This window comes from Alnus glutinosa, chromosome 2 (assembly GCF_958979055.1).
Source record: "Alnus glutinosa chromosome 2, dhAlnGlut1.1, whole genome shotgun sequence".
NCBI lineage: Eukaryota > Viridiplantae > Streptophyta > Magnoliopsida > Fagales > Betulaceae > Alnus > Alnus glutinosa.
In genome coordinates this window covers 16,429,145-16,451,154 of record NC_084887.1, presented here as the reverse complement: position 1 = coordinate 16,451,154, position 22,010 = coordinate 16,429,145, and the positions used below count along the sequence as shown (strand labels likewise).

At 39.7% G+C, this 22,010-nt stretch overlaps 1 protein-coding gene across 2 annotated transcripts; it reads left to right on the top strand.

Moving 5' to 3' along the window:
• Nucleotides 1-988: 988 nt before the first annotated feature.
• On the top strand, nucleotides 989-21,547 carry LOC133861355 (citrate synthase, glyoxysomal). Of its 2 annotated transcripts, XM_062297122.1 has the most exons (13): nucleotides 990-1,324; nucleotides 3,449-3,629; nucleotides 4,428-4,513; nucleotides 17,157-17,261; nucleotides 18,260-18,322; nucleotides 18,521-18,630; nucleotides 18,941-19,060; nucleotides 19,420-19,495; nucleotides 19,716-19,789; nucleotides 19,909-20,029; nucleotides 20,596-20,693; nucleotides 20,796-20,919; nucleotides 21,229-21,547. In XM_062297122.1, exons 1-13 carry the CDS (start codon nucleotides 1,058-1,060, stop codon nucleotides 21,358-21,360), a joined length of 1,557 nt encoding a protein of 518 aa, XP_062153106.1. In that variant the 5' UTR covers nucleotides 990-1,057; the 3' UTR covers nucleotides 21,361-21,547. The 2 variants fall into 2 exon arrangements, with proteins under 2 accessions (XP_062153107.1, XP_062153106.1); XM_062297123.1 differs by lacking the exon at nucleotides 18,941-19,060 and having other exon boundaries at nucleotides 989-1,324.
• Nucleotides 21,548-22,010: the final 463 nt, after the last annotated feature.

The window sequence follows — 22,010 nt, the reverse complement described above, 5'->3', positions numbered from 1 at the left end:
TATATATATATATATTGTAAGTTTTTATTATTTTTAATTTTTATTATATTTTAATGAGGCATTAGGATATGTGTATATTTTTAAGGTTAGTGACATGAACTTTTATAAATTTTTGGACGAAGGTACCATTCTCATTTTTAACTATAAGCAATGTGTTACCATCTACTATACAAATAAAACATAAATAAGAAAAAATAAAGTCACACATGCCCAAAAAAAAAAAAAAAAGACCCCGTAAAGAAAAGCACTTAACATACCAACACGTCTCAAGGTTGAGAAAAAAGGTTCCGTTGCTTTCTTCTTCTTCTTCTTCTTCTTTTCTTTTTTGTTTTTTTTTTTTTTTGTTTTGGTTTCTTTTTTTTTTTTTTTTCCCTTTTTTGTTTGTTTGTTTTTTTTTTTTAAAATTTTTATAAATAATAATTATGAATAATTACATTATTGGTTGTTAAGGTTGACCTAAATTACAAATCACTTCTTGTTATATAAAAAGTTCATGGAGGGTCCCTGTGGTAAATTATAATTACGAATCACTCCCTGAACCCGTTTTTCGTTTACCAAATTAACAAATTCCGTTAGTTTGCTACATCATACCAATAAAAAATCGACACGGTTCTATTATAATAAAAAATATATAAATAAATAAAACTTAAAAATTATTATTATTTTTTTTAAAATAAAAAATAACAAAAAGGTGGTTGCTGGGGTGGTCCGGTCATGTCTGGGGTGGTGCACAGCCTACCCTATTATTAGGGTAGCCACGTGTTGATTTTCTATTAAGTATAGCATGATAAATTAACGAAATCTATTAATTTGGTGGACAAAAAACAGGTTCAATAAGTGATTCATAATTATGATTTACTATAAAGATTTTCTATGAATTTTTTTTACTACATATAAAGATTTGTAATTTATAATTTAAGTCCCAAAGACCGGTCATACAATTATCGATAATTATCGTGGCGATTGCCTTTGATCTTCTTCATACTCTTTATTCCCCCACCCCCCACAAACGAAAATAATACAAACGGAAGAGAGAGGAGAGAGAGAGAGAGAGAGGATGAGAGAGAGGATGTCAAGCGTGGCAGAGTTATCGGTAGTGGTGGCGCGGGGTCGCTTGGCCGTGCTGACTGCGCACCTGGCAGCGTCCGTTGACTGCATCGAGGTTGCGCCAGCTCTCGAGCCACACTGCCTCTCGGCTCAGACCGTGGTCCCACCACCCGGGAACCTCAGAGGCTCGCTGACCATCGTTGACGAGAGGACCGGTAAGAAGTACCAGGTCCCGGTCTCTGAGGAAGGCACCGTCAAAGCCACTGAGTTGAAGAAGGTATGTATATACATGTTTGCATATGAAGATTGGATTTTTCTTTATTTGCGATTTAATTGCCTAAATGGATTTGATTTTGTTTTTGTTTTTGTTTTGATTTGGGTTTGGGTTTGTCTGTGTATCTCTTTGTTTTGTTCAATTTTGTGGAGTGATGCTTGTTTATGCTCTGGGTTTTTGTTTTGATTTGCGTTTGTTTGTTTAGTTATTTGATTTGTTGTTATTATTGATAAGATTAAACTGAGCGGGACAACCGCTACAAAATATCAAAGTATCGTCGGCAAACAGAAGATGAGAGACGCTAGTGTTGCCATCTGTGAACCCTTCTAGCAGACCCCCCATTAACCGCAGCAAAAATCATGCGACTCAAAGCCTCCATCTATGAACCGTATCCCCCACACCATAGATGATGCCAAAATCTAATCCTAGTCCCATCCCCCACCACAATTGTAGAAAAGCTTGAGAATGACGCCCAACCTTTTCTAATGTTCTTCCACAACCCCACCCTAAAGGTTCCTGTAGGCTTAAAGAGAGCACCGCCCACCCCATAAGCTGCCATATTTTGAATCCACCACAATTCTCCACCTATTGTCTCTCTCAATCCCATAGTGCCACATCCACTTACCTAACAGAGCATGATTGAAAACCAATAAATTTCTCATACCCAAACTTCCCTCAGAAATCGGAGAGCATACCTTAGACTAACTCGCCAAGTGAAATTTAAACTCTTCACTTACCCTGCCTCATAAGCAATCATGTTGTAGCTTCTCAATGCGTTTAGCAACACTCGTCGAGAGAGGAAGAGGGACATGTAGTACGTGGGTAAATTAGCGAGGGTGCTCTTGATAAGGGTGACTCTGCCACCCTTGTACAAATATATCATTTTCCAACTGGCCAACCGATGTTCTATGCTGAGGAGGTGCAGTTTTGGGGGAAACTGGTGTTCTTGGATAGCCCATTGTATCTCCTCTGTGCGGTTTTTGATCTTGGTTAATGGCTCTTCCAATGGTTTTTTAGTAGTTCCTGTGGTTTGAGACAAGGGGATTCTCCTTCTCCTTTGTTATTTATTTTTGTGATAGTCGTATGATTTCTGTTGTGGTTAATGGGGTTCCTCTCATCTTTTGTTTGCTGACGATATTTTGATCTTTTGTAGCAGAACACCATATTTTTGCTTTGTGGAGTGTTCTCTTTAGCCACTTCGGAATGTCTTGGGTTATGCCTAGACGGGTTATCGACTTGTTTGCGTGTTGGTGGTCCGCTGGAAGGCCTAGGAGTGCTGCAGTGTGGAAAATACTGCCCACTTTCCTTTTTTGGACTATTTGGAGGGAGAGGATAGGAGCTTTGAGGATTATGAGAGATCCTTGGAAGATATTATTTCCTCTTTCTTCCATACTTTGTACTTTTGGACTGCGGTCTTTGTGTCCCATTTGATGATTAGTTATGATGATTTTCTTGTTCGCTTTTCTCTTTCTAGTTAGGTGTCTCCTCTTATATACTACCAGTGTACTTAGGGGCGCCTTACGCTTTTGATAAGATTGGTTTATTACTTATCAATTTTTAAGATTTTATTATTTATTTATTTATTTATTTTTTGTGTTTTGGTGAGTGATGCTTGTTTTGCTCTGAGTTGTGGTTGCTGGGGAAATTTTTGAAAAGAGAAATAAGATGATATTTTGATGTTGGGTTTTCATTTACTGGTTCTGTTCAGTAATTTAAATTTTAAATATTGAGCTTGTTGGGGCTTTATTTAGGTTTGTTTTGATTTGGGGTTGATTGGAGTGTTCTAATTTTTCTGTGTTTGTGGTTGGTAATTCTTATTTGTGGTCTTTCCGGCTGTTGAGAAAATGGAAGCTATGGTTAGAATATATGAGGTTTAATATATTTTTCTTTCTTTTTCATTTGTGATCGATATGATTTCAAGTTTCAATTAATTACCTATGATTTTTAATGCAAGTTAAGATGATAAAATGAGAAAGATATGTGTTTGTTTAATTGGACTCTTTGCATTGACCTCTTTGATGGGTTGACATTGAGTATACTGATCTTTTTTTTTTTGTTTTTTGTTTTTGTTTGTTTAATACATATATACATATTTTAAATTGTGGAATTGCTCTTTTGGACATCCAGATTACAACGGGAAAGAATGACAAGGGGCTCAAACTTTATGACCCGGGCTATCTGAATACAGCTCCTGTTCGGTCGTCGATTTGTTATATTGATGGCGATGAGGGTATCCTTAGGTATAGAGGCTACCCAATTGAAGAGTTGGCTGAAAGTAGCACCTTTTTGGAAGTGGCCTACCTCTTAAGTAAGTTATCTGTGGAATTTTCCTGAAGTGTACTGGTTTCTAATAATAGTCATAGGTGTCATTTGATAACTTTTTAATAAAAGATTCCTTAGCAAAGGCTATCTATGCAACATCCACCGGCAAAGAAATCCTGATTGCACGGCGGGATATATTAGACTCTTGAGCAGATGTAACCTAGTTCTGAGTTACCAAACACTTCAGAACCCTTGAATAGATTTGAGGAATTCATAGGACATCCATTATGAATCCATAATTGCGTAGTGACAGAAAAGAGGGGAACTCTAGCACAACGAAATCTAATTTAAGTGTATTGACGATTTCAGACCTGGTCACATTTTCTTGAGGTTGAAGGTGAGTTGCAGGTTGAGTGAGAAAGACTGGGAGGGAGAATGAGGTATTATAAAGTAACCAATTTAAAAGTTTCAAAGTACATATGAAAACTGACTAAAGGGGATTGATTGTCTTAATTACCCCCCCTCTCTCTATCACACTCTCTATAAGCATTAACAATTAATAAACACTTTTATTTTCTAAAAAAAGATGTGCCATTATGTTGAGATACATGTGATATGCTTTTCATTCTTAAATGCAAGTATATTATAGTGATAATTATAACTGACAATTTCTAAGGATAAAATGTATTTATTACAGAATTGTGTTGAATCCTCAAAAATTTATTTTTATAGTGTACTTATCTGTAGGTATTAAATGGTCATCTCATTGTGTGTTTACTTGCAGCTTACATCTACTTTATTGATGAATTTTCTGTATCTGAATTAATTTGCTTCTTTCTTTCAGTGTATGGGAATTTGCCTTCTGAAAGTCAGCTAGCAGATTGGGAATTTGCTGTTTCTCAGCATTCAGCCGTACCGCAGGGAATTTTGGTGTGCTTTTCTTTCTTTCTTATTGAAATCTGAAGTCTAATTCTAGGCCCAGAATATTAAATCTATGTTTGGAGTTGACACATATCTTATGTTTTGATCCTTTCTTCGGCGTAAGTTCAGTAGAAATCAAAATCATATGGAAATGGTATATGTACTCAACATATAATAAAAACAACAATTCTTCCCATGAGCCTATGTTGCAGAACATTTTCTTGCAAAATTAGAATTGTTGGCAATTTGATAGTACTGCCTTCTTTTATGACACATTCATGGGTGAGAGCTTCTCTCTCCTCATCGTGAGTGTTGTCGGCGCGTGAGGGCACATTTCGGCGATATCATTAAGGATTTTAGGGTTTTGTAGTTTGTTGGATTAGCGATGGGTTATTTGGGTTACTTCTATGTTGAAGCTAAAGCATTCAAAATTCTGTAAGATTGGGAACAACATTCGTTTTGTCGAGAGGAGCAAAGGTGTTTACCGAGCGGTGCTATTGGGCAAGCCGAGTGTGGGGTGGTGGTTAAAGACGGTGTAAGAGTTGATTAGAAGAGACAATCCTCGGGATTTTTGTAGGACTTTTAGAGTGGGAAGTATAGTGCACGTTGCATAGAGGCGTTTGAATAGCCATCATAGGTTCTTGGAGGTATTGGAGTATGGTGCATGAGGGTGGCAAAGCTTCATCATCATTCCAGAGGGTTGAGAAGGGAATAGATGGAGGAGCTGTGTTGTTCAGATAAGGAAGGTGGTTCATTATTTTTAGAAGGATTCTTCTGGAAATAGATATGGTAAGAAACACAATGACTCTTTGTTGATGCCGAGGCCGGAGGATAAAGGACGGCAATCGTTTGTGGAGGTTCTGGTAGGGAAGGGATATTCTTATGAAACAGCGTCGTCGAGCAGGGGTATTGTGGGTATTTTGGGGACACAAAAGGTAATCGTAACTGAAGTTTCTGACAGGAAGTAGGAGTAGCTGTTACCCGGGCTTTTTGGTGGGCAAGCTGGCAGAGACAATTTGATCTTTCCATTGTCGGACGTGGGGGATCTCCTAATTTTTTTGGTCTGTAAAAGAATTGTTGCTTTCCTTTAAAAGGGAAGTGGAGAGGTATCTGGAGAGATTAGTAGTGAGCCAAAGATATGGGCTTGAGATTGTTAACTTAATGGATAAGCCCACTATAGGTGATAAGGCAAATGGTAACAGGGAATGAAGGAGTAGGTTTAAAAGGAATGAGCCCAATTGATTATGGCACCAATGTGGCAGCTAGGCTAAATAAGCCCAAAGGGTCGGTTGGGAAGCAACCTACAAGAGATGGGGAGAATAAGTTGGTCTCCAGTAAGGCTGAGGTGAAGGAAAGAGCTGAAGCCCAGGCACTTTCGAAGACATGAGACTGGTCTGACCCGATATGTGGGGCAGTGTATCAGCCTTGATCTCAACTGATAATCAAGGCGAAATGGAGAGTGAAAGAATGAGAAGTGGCGGGTTTGAGCAAGGCTAGTAAGAGAGACACTTCTTTGGTAGTACCTTGGCAATAAGTTGCGAGTATTGTAATCGTAGAGGAAGTTAATGTTGGGGTGCTGACGATAGTCCAGACGTCAACGGAAGAAGTTGCTAGAGCATTTGGGTCTTTCATAGACAAGATCAAAGGATTTATTGATGTTGGTTGGGGGGGGGGGGGAGTCGATGCTGGAGTTCTGGCAAGCTTGGTAATCGTTAAGATGAAACAGAAGAAGCTGCCGGAATGCCTGGTTCTTACATAGACAAGACCAAAGGAATATTTGATGCCGGTGGGGAAGAAGTTCTATGGCAGGAGAGTGGGTTGTTGTTACACGGGAGTTCATCAGGTATTGTGTCTGACGATTGTTCAGGAGGTATTGATGAAGGGAAAGGTTTGGGGGTGAATATGTCCTTGGAAGTGGGGATGCGTTTGGAGAGTTCTTCAATTCAGAGGGTCGAGTCTCACTTGGGTGATCAATATTTGCATTAGGAGGTAGATGGTGGATCCCCAGTTTGAATTTATGTTTCGGGACCCCTCTAGTGCTTTTGGAGAATGGGGTGGGGGAAGGAGGTTTCGAGGGTCAGAATTTTGAGGGGATGATGTTAAACAGTTTGAATGGAGATGGGTTTGAGGTTGATAAAAGTTTGTTCTCTTGTGGGGATGTGACTCATCTATCTTTGGTTTTGGTGACTTGTCCATATGAGGAGAGTAAGGGAAGTGAGCCGTTGAATATTCATCCACTTGCTGTAGTTGAGGAGCAAGGAGTGGCTTATTCAATGTCTTCAAATTGGGTGGTTGAGAGGGTAATTTTTTTTGTCATGTAGTGGGGATGTCATGTGAAGGTTTTGGTCATCTCAAAAATTTGTCAAACCATAGGATGAAAATTCCTCCTTCCACAAGTAGGTAGCTTCCATCTTATGGTTTTCTTCTGATTAGTTAATTTTAATTGAGGATCTTTAGAGTAGATTAGGAATGGAGAGGTGGTGCTGTGTGGAATCCAAGACGTTTGTCTTCTCGGTGATAGAAGGTGCTTCGGTGGTAAGAGTGGAGGAAAGGAGGAGGAGATTTTCAGGGCTCGTACTGCTTGGTGCCCAGAGCTGTGGATGGTTGCTCTCGACCCTGGAGAGTGTGCTGAGGTTTACAGGGAAGGATTTTGTAAGGTCTTTCAAGGAGGGGTCCAAGGTCTTCATTGTTAGGCGAGGAGGCAACACAGCTGGAAGTTTTATCGAAGTAGCAGCCTATGCCTTGGGAGGTTTGAAAGGGATTATTTACATTCCTGAAGGACGGAATGGGTGGGGATGGAGCAGTTTCTTGGCTGAGCTGGGTAAGACCAGGGACTTCCTCTCAGACTCAGCAGGGAAAGTTCTGGTATGGACTGGACCTCCGCCTGCGATGGAGCGGGTTCAAGATAATGGAGCCGGCACTGACGCTGCTACTGGTTCAACCACAGACAAAGCACCATCTTATGCTGAAGTGCTATGCACAGGTCCTCGCCGACCGGAGGAGGAAGGGTTGAAGAAGGTTCAGCCGGAGCAACTCTTGGGTAAAGACCATCATGACCGTTATGCCTTCGACACTGTGCAGGGGGACAGGAGTTTTCCTATTTCGGAAGCAAAGTCCCATGCTGTTTTCCGAGGCAAGTCAGACTACTCCTTTGGTGAAAAAAGCGACGGTTTTCAGAAGTTTGGAGGGAAAGACACGCTACCTTCCCTGCTGCTCTGGCAGAGCCAGCTGGAGAAGTTGAAAATGAGGTGGACCGAGCACTGAGTAGTGTGCGTGAAGGGCTGCTGTTGGTTGGGCCGGGCTTCAAGCCCAATGGTGACAGGCGGAAGAGAAAAAAGAACAGAAAGAAGAAAAAGCAGAGGACTTGTTGGGTTCCGAAATCTAAGCCCAACCCAAGTGTTTCTACAGCTGATCGGGCTACGCCTATAGTAACGCCTACAGTAACAGAACCGCTGGCAGTGTCGGGTTCCGGTGGGAGTGTTCCGGAGGGAGCGTCGACTTCTGGCGGGTTCTGTCTTCCTCCTACGACGATCACGTCTTTGGAGATCACATGCGTCGAGTCTGCTTCCAGGCCAGAGCGGGGGTCTCGTCCTGTTATCATAGATGCGGATACAAGGGAAGAAAAGGAAGAAAAGGGTATAGCCAGGAGTGCGATGCAGTCTGCGGGATGCACAGAGACTGACGGTGGTGGTTCTGCTCCTCTCGATATCCAAACTCCAGCATGCTACTCCAAGCTGTTGGAGTTAGGTCCCGGGCAACTCATCAACGTGGTGGACACCGGCATATGCCCACCTCTGCTCTGCGCTGGAGGGCTGACTGTTGTCCCTGCCTTGGAAAGTTTAACCTCCCAGCCGGTTCTTAATATTGGGTCTAAGCTACCCGGTTCTAGGTTGGAGGTTGTACCTAAAATTCCGGAAGTCCCTGCCACAGTTCGGATGGGTTCAGACTCAGTGATGGTTGTCTGGGCTGGTCGGAGTTCGTTGGATCCTTTGATGCCTTCGGGCTTTTATCCCTCGGAGTTAGAAGCTGAAGATGCCTCTATTACTCTCTTCTCCCCTTCCGGTTTGGGGCCCACGAATGGAATGAAGCTTATTGAGCCCCCGGAGGAAGAGCCGGCTCCTTTGTGCTGCTGTCCGGGTGATAATTTCAGGGGTTTATCCGGTATAATATCTCCAATGGACTTCTTGAAGGCGATTATGGAGTATAGCCAGTCGGTGGGGGTCACGTGTGATGGCTATGAAGGTCAGCTTTCAGCCGTGTTCGAGGCTATCCTTGCTGAAAATGACAAGAAGGAGACGGGTTCTTCTCTGAAAGCGGGCAATAAGTTCAATAGAGAACTTAATAGATTATCTTGTTCTATTAATTATGATGCGAGAAGCGGAAGCAGCTCTCAGAGTAGGTGTAAAGGGAGGGCGATTGGAGGTATTTTATGAAGCCAAAAATTCTCTCGTGGAATGTCAGGGGCTTAAATGAGGGTAGCAAGCGGTTGAAAGTTAAAAACCTAATTGGACAATGGAAGGCAGACATTATTTGCTTGCAAGAAACCAAATTGGAGTTCATCTCCAACAGCTTAGTGAGGCGCCTTTGGGGATGTCACTTCGTTGATTGGTGTTACTTACCCTCATGCGGGGCCTCTGGTGGTATTCTTATCATGTGGGATAGAAGGGTTGTTGAGAAATTAGATGTGTATGTGGGGGAGTTTGTTGTCGCTTGTTCTTTTAGGAGCGTTGCCGATGACTTTGCTTGGGCTTTCGCGGGGGTATACGGTCCTAACCTTGACTCTGTTAGAAGATTGCTCTGGGACGAGCTGGCTGGCCTTGCTTCTTGGTGGGAGATGCCTTGGTGCATTGGGGGTGATTTCAATGTCATTCGTTTTCCTGCTGAAAGGTCTAGGGAAGGTCGCCTTAACGTTGCTATGATGGAGTTCTCAGACTTTATTTTCGAGCAGGGCCTCATGGACTTTCCTCTCGCTGGAGGGACTTTCACGTGGTCCAATAATCAGGAGAACCCCTCCTGGTCTCGTATTGACAGATTTCTTGTCTCTCCAGATTGGGAGGTCAAGTTTCCAGGGTCTATTCAGAAAAGGCTTCCTAGATTGTGTTCTGATCATTTCCCTATCCTTCTGGATTGTAGCGGCATTCAATGGGGTTCCAGACCGTTCAAGTTTGAGAATATGTGGTTGAAGGCTGAAGGGTTTGTGGATAGGGTTCGGCTTTGGTGGGAATCTTATCGCTTCCAGGGTTCTCCTAGCTTCATCTTCACTCAAAAGCTTAAGGCCTTAAAGGTTGATCTCAACAGATGGAATGAACAGGAGTTTGGCAATGTGGAGTTTCGCAAAAAATTGCACATGGAAGAGTTATGTACTCTTGATAGGTTGGAGGAACAACAAGGTTTATCTTCTGAAGAAAAGGAGAGGAAATGTGCGGTCATCAGAGATCTGGAGAACTCTACCTTGCAGGAAGAGATTAGTTGGAGACAGAAGTCTAGGGTTCTGTGGCTGAAAGAGGGTGATAAATGCACTAAATTCTTCCACCGGATTGCTAACTCGAACAGGAGGTCTAATTCCATAGAGTCGCTCTCCATCAATGGCTCTGTTTCATCCGACCAGCAGGTTATCAGAGAACATGTGGCTCAATTCTATGAGTCTCTCTTTACAGAACCCTTCCCATGGAGACCTAGAATGGATAATATTGCTTTCGACACCTTGGATGCAGCTGAGGCCTCTTCTTTAGAACTTCCTTTCGAGGAGGTGGAGGTCTTAGAGGTGGTGAAAAGCATGAATCGAGACAAGGCACCTGGTCCAGATGGGTTTTCTCTTGCGTTTTTCCAAGACTGCTGGGATGTGATCAAGACAGATCTTATGAGGGTTTTCTGGGACTTTCACTCTCAAAGCAAGTTTGTTAAAAGTGTTAACGCCACTTTTATTGCCTTAATTCCGAAGAAGTCTGGGGCTGTGGATCTAAAGGACTTTCGTCCTATCAGTCTTGTTAGTGGTGTGTACAAGATCATTGCAAAAGTCCTTGCAAATAGACTCAAAAAGGTGGTGGAGAAGATTATATCATCCCCTCAAAATGCTTTTGTGAAAGGCAGGCAAATTCTTGATTCAGTTCTTATTGCCAATGAGTGCTTGGATAGTCGAATCAAATCCGGCGAACCAGGGTTACTTTGTAAGTTGGATGTTGAGAAGGCCTACGACCACGTTAACTGGGATTTCTTACTGTATATGTTGAGAAGATGTGGCTTTGGGGAGAGATGGTGCTCTTGGATAGCGCACTGCATATCTACGGTGCGATTCTCTGTGCTGGTGAATGGCTCCCCAACCGGTTTTTTCAGTAGCTCTCGTGGACTTAGACAGGGTGATCCTCTGTCACCACTATTGTTCGTCATTGTGATGGAGGCTCTTAGTAAGTTCTTCGTCGCTACTGTTCAAAAGGGCTACCTTTCAGGGTTCTCTGTGGGTTCTGGCAACAGCGAAGCTATTAACATTTCTCACCTATTGTTCGCAGACGATACTTTAGTCTTTTGTGGGGCTAATTCTGATCATCTTCATTATCTTCGTATGCTACTTATTTCTTTTGAAGCTGTGTCAGGATTGAAGATTAATCTGGCCAAATCTGTGATGGTTCCTGTGGGTGAGGTGGATAATATGGACGGTCTGGCTAACATATTGGGTTGTGGAGTGTCCTCTCTTCCTATAAAGTATCTTGGTCTTCCGTTGGGAGCTCCTTTCAAGGCTAAGTCTTGTTGGGATGAAGTTGTAGGGAAGATTGAGAGGCGGTTGGCAAGCTGGAAGCGGTTGTATTTGTCGAAGGGGGGTAGGGTTACCCTTATAAAGAGTACTCTCACCAACCTTCCTACATATTTTCTCTCTCTATTCCCTATTCCCTCCAGTGTTGCTAGTCGCATTGAGAAGCTGCATCGTGACTTTTTGTGGGGTGGCATAGGCGACGAATTCAAATACCACTTGGTCAGTTGGTCCAAGGTTTGTCATCCTATTTCTGAAGGTGGTTTGGGCATAAGAAACTTGAGAATTTTCAACAAGGCGCTGTTAGGGAAGTGGTTGTGGCGTTATGCTTATGAGAGAGAAGCTCTGTGGAAATCCGTGGTGGATGCGAAGTACGGCTCTACTAGGGCTGGTTGGTGTTCCTTAGATCCCCTTGGGTCTCACGGTGTGGGGAGTTGGAAGAACATTAGGAAGGGGTGGAGCTTGTTTTGTAGATATACCAGACTTATCTTGGGTAATGGGTCGAGAATTCGTTTTTGGGATGATGTTTGGTGTGGAGAGATGTCCCTCAAGGAAGCCTTTCCAGTTCTATATGATATAGCTTGTGTCAAGGATTCTTTGGTAGAAGACCATTTGGTAGTGGTAAGTGGCTCCTATCAGTGGGATGTCAGATTTTTCCGTGATGTTCACGATTGGGAGGTGGACGTTATGGCTTCCTTTTTCTCCTTACTGTATGCATCCAAGGTGACTCAAGATGGGGGGGACAGGCTTTGGTGGACCCTCTCTCGCAAAGGGTTTTTTGATGTTAGATCATTCTATAAGGCTCTTGCCTGCAAAGAAGCTTCTTTTTTCCCCTAGAAAAGTATTTGGCGGACCAAGGCCCCATTGAAAGTGGCCTTCTTCGCTTGGACGGCAGCGTTAGGGAAAATCCTCACCTTGGACAATCTCAGAAAGAAGCGTGTCATTGTGATTGATAGATGCTGCATGTGTAAAACGACCGGGGAGACTGTGGATCATCTTCTTCTTCATTGCGAGCTTTGCACGCGCTCTTTGGTATGTCATCCTTAGCCGGTTCGGTCTGTATTGGGTGATGCCTTCTCGGGTGATAGACTTATTTGCATGTTGGTGGTCGGGGGGACGGTCCCGTAGTGCGGTCGTGTGGAAGATGGCTCCTTGTTGTCTTATGTGGTGCTTGTGGACGGAACGCAACGATAGACAGTTTGAGGACAGAGAAAGAACCATAGAGGAGCTCACTTCCTTTTTTCTTCATTCTTTGTACTCCTGGACGGCTGCGTATTTAGCACCTCTAGAGATTAGTTATAACGATTTCCTTGTATTGCTTTCTTCTTCTTCTTCTTAATTGTCTCTCTTGTATACCCCCTGTATACTTGATTGCGCTTTTCGTTTTTCTAATAAAATTTTCTTCTTACTTATCAAAAAAAAAAGGATCAATTGTTGGTTTTTTTCACAGCGATTGAAGCCAGTCGAAATCAAAATGGTGTGAGCAGTGTTCCAAATTTGAGTGTGAAGTCAGCTAATAGAGGAAATTGTGAATTAAAGAGATTGCTGTGTTCCTTAAATCATAATATTAAGGGAGGTCACTCAAATAGAGATTGCTGGGTGGGTTGAGGAATAATGAAGAAATTATAGCGTCGCATTTATTATTTTCTGATGATACTTTGATCTTTTGTTAAACTAATTTTGAACAACTTCATCATATGCTGTGTCTCTTATGTTTTGAAGTGGTATTAGGGCTGAAAATTAATTTGCCCAAATTAGAGATAGTTCCTATAGATGTGGGTGATGTCGAGGGTTGGGCTAGTATTCTTGGGTGCAGAGTGGCTTCTTTGCTAATGAAGTATTTGGGTCTTCCTTTGGGAGCTTCTTACAAGGCCTTTACTATTTGGAATGACATTATTGAGAAAATGGAACATCATTTGGTGGGCTGAAAGAGACTATGTATCTAATGGAGGCAGGTTGATTTCGATTAAAAAAACACTTTCTAATATGCCGACATTTTATTTGTGTCTCTCTTCCCTATTTGGGTAGGTGTGACTAATAGACTTAAAAAACTTCAAAGGGATTTTCTACGGGGGTGGGCTTGGTGATGAGTTTAAGTTTCATTTAGTGGAAGTAGTCGAAAATTTCTACTACAACAGGAGTATTGGGGGTAAAAAATCTGATTCAGTGCAACCGAGCTGTTTTGAGAACGTGGTTGTGGCAGTATGCTATGGAGAGGGAGGCCTTGTGGAGATTGATGGTGGAGATTAAGTACGATAATTTGAGGGGAGATTGGTGTTATAAGGAGGTTGTGGGACCCTTCAGAGTGGGAGTGTGGAAATTTATAAGGAGGGGCTGGGAAGTTTTATCTAAATTTGTTAGGTATGAGGTGGGAGATGGATCCAAGGTGAGGTTTTGGCATAATTTATGGTGTGGAGAACAACCCTTGAAGATTGCTTATCCGGACTTATTTAGTATTGCACGTTGTAAGGATGCATGGCTGGCAAATCATATGTAGTTTCAAAATGAAAATCTTCATTGGAATATATTCTTTACCAGACTAGTGCATGATTAGGAGGTGGAAGTGGTATCTTCTTTCTTTGAGCTATTGTATTCTCATAGAGTAAGGCAAGCAGGTGAGTATAGAATTTGTTGGATCCCTTCCAAAAGGAAATTTTTTTTGAAGAGAAGTCTTACTATCATGTGTTATCCAATCCTGTAAGTTCCTCTTTGCTTGGAAGAGTATTTAGAAAGTTAAGGTTCCATCGAAAGTGGCATTCTTTGTGTGGATGGTGGCCTTAGGAAAAATCTTGACTTTGGATAACTTGAGGAAGATTAATGTCTTTGTGGTGAATTGGTGCTCTATGTGCAAGAAAAGTAGGGAATTTATTGATCATCTCCTTCTTTGTCGTGAAATTGCAAGAAAATTATGGAGCTCGTTTTTCCATTTGTTTGGTGGTGTTTGGGTTATTATGCCTAGAAAGATGAGAGAGATGTTTGTAAGTTGGAGATGACAAATGGGAAATCGTAATGCTTTAGAAGTTTGGAGGTTGGCTTCTTTTTTTTTTTTGATAAGTAAGCAAAATTTTATTGAGAAAAGAAGCGTAAGGCGCCCTTAAGTACACATGTGGTATACATAGAAGAAACAAAAGCTAACCCGAAAACCCACTAAAAACCAAAGCGACACCCAAAAATAACCCACAAAAGAGCCCAAACAAAAGCACCCACAAAAGAACCCAAACAATAACACAAGGAAGTAAACCTAAGGACCCGAGATACAACCCTACATCATGTGGGTCTTGCATTTCCTACACCTAGGAGAAGCTTTAATGGCGCCATAATTAACAGAGCTTTGTAGATTCAGAAGCTCCCTCTTGCCCTTGGTCTTCTGACATTTAATCATTTCGTCTATAATAGCCCTGAACCTCTCGCCATGCTCCTCAGTCACCGTCCACTCCTCGGACAACCTCTCCGAAAATCCAGCAGCCTTCTTCCTAACATCTAACTCTCACTCAAACATCAACTTCTCATCCATCTCAGCCGAAGAGATCTACAAGGTATCAGACCCATGGCTGCTAGGCAAGGGGGGAGCAACAACCCTAGAACCGCTGGAGGGACCAGGCCCAACTAAGAGACTCGCCGGATCCGTATGGGTAATCGGAGATACTGTGAAAGGCGTCTCCGGTGCCGGAAGAAGAGAATAAGCAGCAGAAAGACCGGCTACAGGACCCGAAAACCTAGGGATTACCGAAGGAAGACTTGGAGGGGCTGACACCAACATAAAGGAGGTTGGCTTCTTTATGTTTAATGTGGTGTATTTGGAGAGATTGGAATGCAAAGAGCTTTGAAGATCGAGAGATTTCAATGTTGGAGTTGAAAAATATGTTGTTCGAATCCCTCTACACATGGATAGCAGTGTTCAAAACTTCAATAGTCTGCCCATTTGCAATTTTTCTGAGTTGGATTTTTGTCTTTTTTGCATACTTCATGTGTATTAGGGTTGCGCCCCTCGGCTCCTTTAAGGAAATTGATGCACTTTTTAATAAAAGAAGAATTATTGGCAACTTGTGGGTGAAAGAATTTTTGAAAAATAGAAGACGCTGTTTGTTGATGGATATGGGCTGTTGTACATATGGGCTTCCATTTGCTCTTTGGTTGACTGCCAGTAAGAGGCAGCTACTGAAATCTCTTCTGAGCAACAAAAGAGAAGTGTCTTCCACCAGCTTGTGCTTTAGACAACGGGTTCTTTTTATCTCAGTTGAGTGCCTCTTTTCTTGCATACCTATATTTATTATGGAAGAGGTTTTGTATTTTGTTTATACCTTTGATAATAAATATTTTAATTGGAATGTGCATGTTACTTGTCCCAACTAATACAATTGAGTTGGACCAGCACTTCCAACATCTTCTTGTAAATAAAAAAAAAACTCACTTAGTCTGATTTATTAAAAAATCTCTTTTTTTGTTAGATTTTAAAAATGGGTTGCCACCTGAATGAATGACTAATCTTTATAGTAAAGTGGTACCTCTTCCCTTTTGGAATGGGGTTCACTCCATCATGGGCAATGGACTTTTGGTAGGGGAAGACTACCTGAATTGCGTTGCCTAGTATAAAATTTGATTGAAATTGATTTCTCCAATGGAAGCAAAAGGTGCTTTGACAAAAGAAAAAAGCAGTGACATGTGGGATCTTGTATCCTTCATTGGATTTTCTTGATTTCTTGGGTTCTTGATTGTAACTTCTAGGAGGACCTTTTGTGTGTTTCCCATGTACTTGAGTTGTTCTCCTCTTTATTTTCAATAAATTCATTATGTATCCTGAAAAAAGGGCCATTATTGGAGATACTTTGAAAAAAAAGAAGTAATCTGACTTCTTGGTTTGGTCATAATTTGAAATTACTTGTATGCACATCTTGTGAAAGATTCAGTCGCAACTATCTCTAGATAGATGGCATAATACTGTTTTTAGCGGATAACTGGGGCTATTCCTCTGTTTTGATCAAGGCTAGCTGATGAACCTCAAATATCCTGTTAGAAATCACTGCTACTTGAGAGGACATAATAATATACAACCCTTTTCTTCTATTTTCTGTTTCCATAGCTAGGGAGAGTGATGTTGCTCACTTAATTTGCTGCTCACTTATTGATTCTTTGCCTTAACCACTTAAAGCTTGCATAAACATTACATGTTTGTTCTCATGGATGGCATGGGCTAGGCATATTACATTATTTTAACCTCCAGGAATTTCAATATTATATCTTTTATTTATTGTGCCATGGCATGACAGTAAATTTTGCAAATCAGATCAAGCATAAAACATCCCTATCAGCACAGTATAATGATTTATATCATTGTGGACTTTTATGATTTTCACCATCTCAGTTTCCAAGATTGTATTCAGCAAAAGGAGCATGATTAAGACAACTGTATTTTTGTTCGGAAAAATTTGAGTATGGCTCTAAATTTGCTTTTGGTGGAAAATGTAGGGTGTGTTTGCTAACAAACTCTCTATTTCCTTTTTCCTTTCTACCAAAAAAGTCAAAACATTAACAAAAGCTTTCAATACAAAACACACAAAATTCAAAACATCTTTCAACCTTATGTCACATCAAGAACACTTTTTCAACCAAAACACAAAAAACACCTCCTGAAAAAAGGTTATCAAACACACCCGTAATCTTTCTGGAATTGTGCTAGCTATATAGATGTAATAAAAGATGTTTGTCCTAGGACATCCAATTACTTAACTAGTAAGGACTTTTGAGTTATGATGGATTACTTCAACTTTAATCTTTAGCATCAAGAAACAACCATATCTATTGCTTGCAGAACAATGATAGAACGAGCTCTGATAAATTTGCCTTCCTTTTTATGTTAATTTGCAGTTTTATTTGACCGAAAGGCATCTTCTTAAATTTGTTTTGTAGGATATTATACAGGCAATGCCTCATGATGCTCACCCAATGGGTGTACTTGTCAGTGCGATGAGTGCTCTTTCTGTCTTTCATCCTGATGCCAATCCTGCTCTTAGAGTAAGTTTGATATTTTGAGTTTGAGGTATTGTTTCATATGTACACTTATGAGTAGGCATTGGTATCTTACAGCTACCATGTATTGTAGCACATTGTGTATGTGTTATGTTGGTTAATGTTTCTTCTGAAGTGCAAGCTTGTAAAAGTTCTTCCACATCCAATTTCTCCACCAAAATCAAGAAATTCCGCCAATTTAAGTGAAGGCTTCATTTTATTGACAGGAAAAGGAAAAAAGAAATGATTTCCATGAGTTTATGTTCATTTGGTGTTTGGTAAAAGATGTGGACTCCACTTGTTTTATCCTTGCCAAAAATACTCTGCCTCAATCTCATCCTAAAGTTACAATGGATTACTATGTTGTGGGAAAGTTCAAACTATTTTCCGAGACTTTTCTTGTAAATTAAATTGTTATGGCTAAAGCAATTTCTTTTCATTTTCCTTTATTCCACTTTTCTTGAGATTTACTTTCCTGCAATTATTTCTTGATAATTGAACAGCGTGGAAGTTTATTCCCATCTTCACGGTTGGGCAAATAAACTGACAGATCGATTTACTTCATTGAAAACTAACAAGAAAGCTAACATTGGGGGATGCAGTTGTTTAACAATTCTTGACATGTGAATAGTGTTACAATTCAGAATGTGGATAAGTTGCATCCCCTTATCCTTGCTGTTTTGGAAAATGTTACTGCAGCAAATTACCATAAGATGATGTTCATTTTGTACTTAAATAATAGACAGTCTTGCTTTTACACCGCCCCCCCTCCCTCTTCCCCTTGGACACACAAAAAAAAAAAAAAAAAAAAAGCGCTTAGTTACCAGTGGCATCCACCTTTAAAAATATATTGATCTCTCAGTTTCCTTATCTAAGTGACCTTGTTGTGGTATGAACTTTTGTGATGGAGTTTGCTAAATAATTGTGCGAGTCTATGTGTTAATTTGTGATTGATTACAAGAGGCTTTTTGACATATCTGATTATTATATTCTTCTTGATACAGGGCCAAGATCTTTACAGGTCAAAACAAGTGAGAGACAAACAAATAGCACGTGTTCTCGGGAAGGTTTGCTTATTCAATTTACTTTCTTTCTTTTGGCTTTGCGCCTTAGCTAAAGTGCTTCAATTATTGTAAATGCTGGATTTTGCAATTTGTACAAGGTGCCCAGTTAAATTTTTGGTAGTATGCTGGCTACTATAGGTTTGCAGTACACTTACTTGGTATTTTCCAACTAATTTATGTAAAATCAATATTTATTTGCAGGCACCCACCATTGCTGCAGCAGCTTATTTGAGGATAGCAGGAAGGCCTCCAGTTCTCCCTTCCAGCAACCTTTCTTATGCAGAGAATTTCTTATACATGCTAGATTCATTGTATGTATTGCAGCCATATTTTGTTCTCAGTGATATTGTGGATCACATACTAATTATCTTTGTAGAATAATAAATTTATTTATTTATTTTATTCTAAGAGGCCAATACTGATGCGATGTTGACTTCTTTTCATATCATCCTCTTTCCAAGGAATATGACTTCAGTACATTGTTCTTCAGCATGGAAAGAACTGACTCCTTTTTTATTTTTCTTTTTAATAATTTTTTTTCAATGGAGTTATTGTTATTTTGGAGATATGGAATTATGCCTCCTCTAACCTAACTAAAATTTTCTTCCTACAAACTTTCAGAGGCAATAGGTCATATAAACCTAATACTCGACTAGCTCGAGTTCTAGATATTCTCTTCATACTGCATGCAGAACATGAAATGAATTGCTCCACAGCTGCTGCTCGGCATATAGCATCAAGGTAGGCATCTTAGCACACGTTCAAAATAAATCAGCACTGGGGGTTTGGGTAGGATTGAAGGGTTTTGCGACAGTCATGCCCTTATCCACGCTATCTTACTGTCTTTATTGACAGTCACGTTTCTTGGTGTTTGTACCAAGAATCAAGTCATTCATTTGATGCATTCCCTTTTACTTTATGTTTTCTCTGTTTGTTTTGGTGCTTCTCGTTGGATTGCCCAATCCTAGTTTGTTGTTCTTGATTGTAATTCTTCTTTATGTACTTATATATATATATATATATATATATATATATATATATATATATATAAAATAAATCAGCACTAAACTCTTTTTTCACATACCTGGCTGTCTCTGCAGTGGTGTTGATGTATACACTGCACTCGCTGGTGCTGTTGGAGCACTGTATGGTCCTCTTCACGGTGGAGCTAATGAGGTATGCATAATAGCATGATCTCTTTCTCATAGTCTTTTTCCTGCTAGAAAGGCAGTACTGTAATTGAACTCCACTATGGACAGCATGAAAGAATTTTCTATTGTAAGCAAAATAATTACTATTTAGGTCTTTTTATTCAATCTTTTTCCCAACTGTTATGCTCAAATTATGTTTTGTGCCACCAGCAGGTATGTTTTTCTTATTATCTTGTTTGTTGTAGGCTGTTCTTAAGATGCTGAGTGAGATTGGAACTGCTGACAACATCCCAGAGTTCATTGAGGGTGTGAAAAACAGGTAATTATTGTTATATCACGATTATTTCACTAACAGGCGATAACGACCTTTACATGAAATGTGGTATTTGTTTGTTTATGAACTTTGATTTATATTCTTATCCTATTTCATTTCTCCAGGAAGCGCAAGATGTCAGGTTTTGGGCATCGTGTGTATAAAAACTATGATCCAAGGGCAAAGGTGATAAAGAAACTGGCAGAGGAAGTATTCTCCATTGTTGGCCGGGATCCTTTGATTGAGGTGTTTTTCTACTCTCTTATATTTCTTCATAGAGGACAGAATGTCTACTGTTCATTGCACAATCTGTTATTCTGAGCGCTAGCACAGTTCTGATATAAAAGACGTTTAATAAATTATGAGCGCTGCTATCAAAATCAATGATTAAAACATCGAAGTTTAATTAAAGTCAATTAAAACATCTCAAAGTTAATTAGAGGGTAGATAATTCAATGAATGGATAATTGAGTTATAAAGATTAAAATATCTCCTAGGTTAATGGAGTGTAGAACTTACAATCTATTACTGTACAAGGCTTTAACTCTGTTGGTGTAAATTGTGACGAAACTGAATATAAATGTGATGAATATAAACTCTGTGGTTCTTACGGGCATTAATATGATGAATATAACAAAGACATGAACTTTATTTATTCTAGTCATGATTAGATTCTGTTCTGTTCCAATTCACTATTGAGGATTTTTTCTTAACAGTTACGTGTTCGATAGCATGCCACTACCCAAGGATTTCTTGAATATGACAATCTAAACTTTCTGGTTTTAATTCTTTTAGCTTTATACCATTTGTAGGTTGCTGTTGCTTTGGAGAAGGCTGCACTATCTGATGAGTATTTTGTTAAGAGGAAGCTATATCCAAATGTTGATTTCTACTCGGGGTTAATATATAGGTACACCCAAATATCATTAATTTCACTGCTCTTACTGTAAGTTATGTTGAATTTCGTCTGAGCACATAACTGGTATGTAAGTACTAAATTCTCATTAATCAGGGCAATGGGATTTCCCACGGAGTTCTTCCCTGTTTTATTTGCAATCCCACGAATGGCTGGGTACTTATCACACTGGAGAGAGTCTCTGGATGATCCTGATACAAAGATAATGAGACCACAACAGGTTAATTCCTCAAATCTTAATATTTTTCCCCTTCAATTTTCTTTACTTAGTTTTTCCTTTTTGTGATGAATTTTGTGTGAATTTTGATCCTCTAACAAAATGATGAGTATCTCGCGTTGTGCGTCTCCAACTTTTTTCTTAAGTGCACATTTGGTACACTAGAATGATAATTACTTGGGAATATGAATCAGTACTTCACATGTTTTTTTGTTTTGTTTTGTTTCGGCATTTTATTACATTTTTTGTTGTTGTTGTTGTTGTTGTTGCTGTTCTCTCATTTTAGTAGTGATCTCTCTGATGATAATTCAGGTTTATACTGGCGTATGGCTGCGGCATTATATGCCACTCAAAGAACGGATGGTATCGACAGAGGCGGATAGGCTTGGTCAGGTGTCTGTTTCAAATGCCTCAAGGCGGAGGTTGGCTGGATCTGGGACTTAGTTCAAACACTACAAAGGATAAGTTTCCAAATATGTTTATAGTAATAAAAATAAAAAATAAATATATCTGCTATCAAATAAGGACATTGGTGGTGCATAAGTCTCTCTGCGTATTGTGAAACATAAATATTTGGTTACAAGCTTGAAAAGACGTCCAAATCATCAATAATAAGCTTCTTTTGAATTAATGATTTTTTTTTACTTCCCTTCCCTTCCCTTCCCTTTGTTAATAATGATTTCTTTTTGTAATAAATTTTGGTACATATGCTTAGGGAATTGTAACAGTTCAAATTTGGATGAGTATCGGTGGGCATATTTTTTTTTTTTAAAAAAAAAAATTAAATTATAGCATACAGCATAGTTTTCTCAATGTTCAAGATTTAACTTCATTTTTTTTTTTTTATTTCTTATAAAACATTTAAAATTAGATTTTGACTAATGAAAAAACTATAACACTTATGACGGCCCATAATAAAAAGGCTTTATTAGAAACATTTGCACTTGCAGGTTAAGTGTGTAATTTTCCTTCAATTAATACTAAAAAGTTTATTATTATTATTATTATTATTATTTGTAGATACTAAAATTTTAATGTTTTGTTATGGGATGAGAGGGAATACTAATTTTGTGTTTTACGCTAGATTACTGAAT

Coding starts and splice junctions, on each gene's coding strand:
- LOC133861355 (XM_062297122.1), top strand. CDS start 1,058: ATGAGAGAGAGGATGTCAAGCGTGGCAGAGTTATCGGTAGTGGTGGCG. Junction 4,514..17,156: donor CCGTACCGCAGGGAATTTTG/GTGTGCTTTTCT, acceptor TTTGTTTTGTAG/GATATTATACAGGCAATGCC. Junction 20,920..21,228: donor AGATAATGAGACCACAACAG/GTTAATTCCTCA, acceptor ATGATAATTCAG/GTTTATACTGGCGTATGGCT.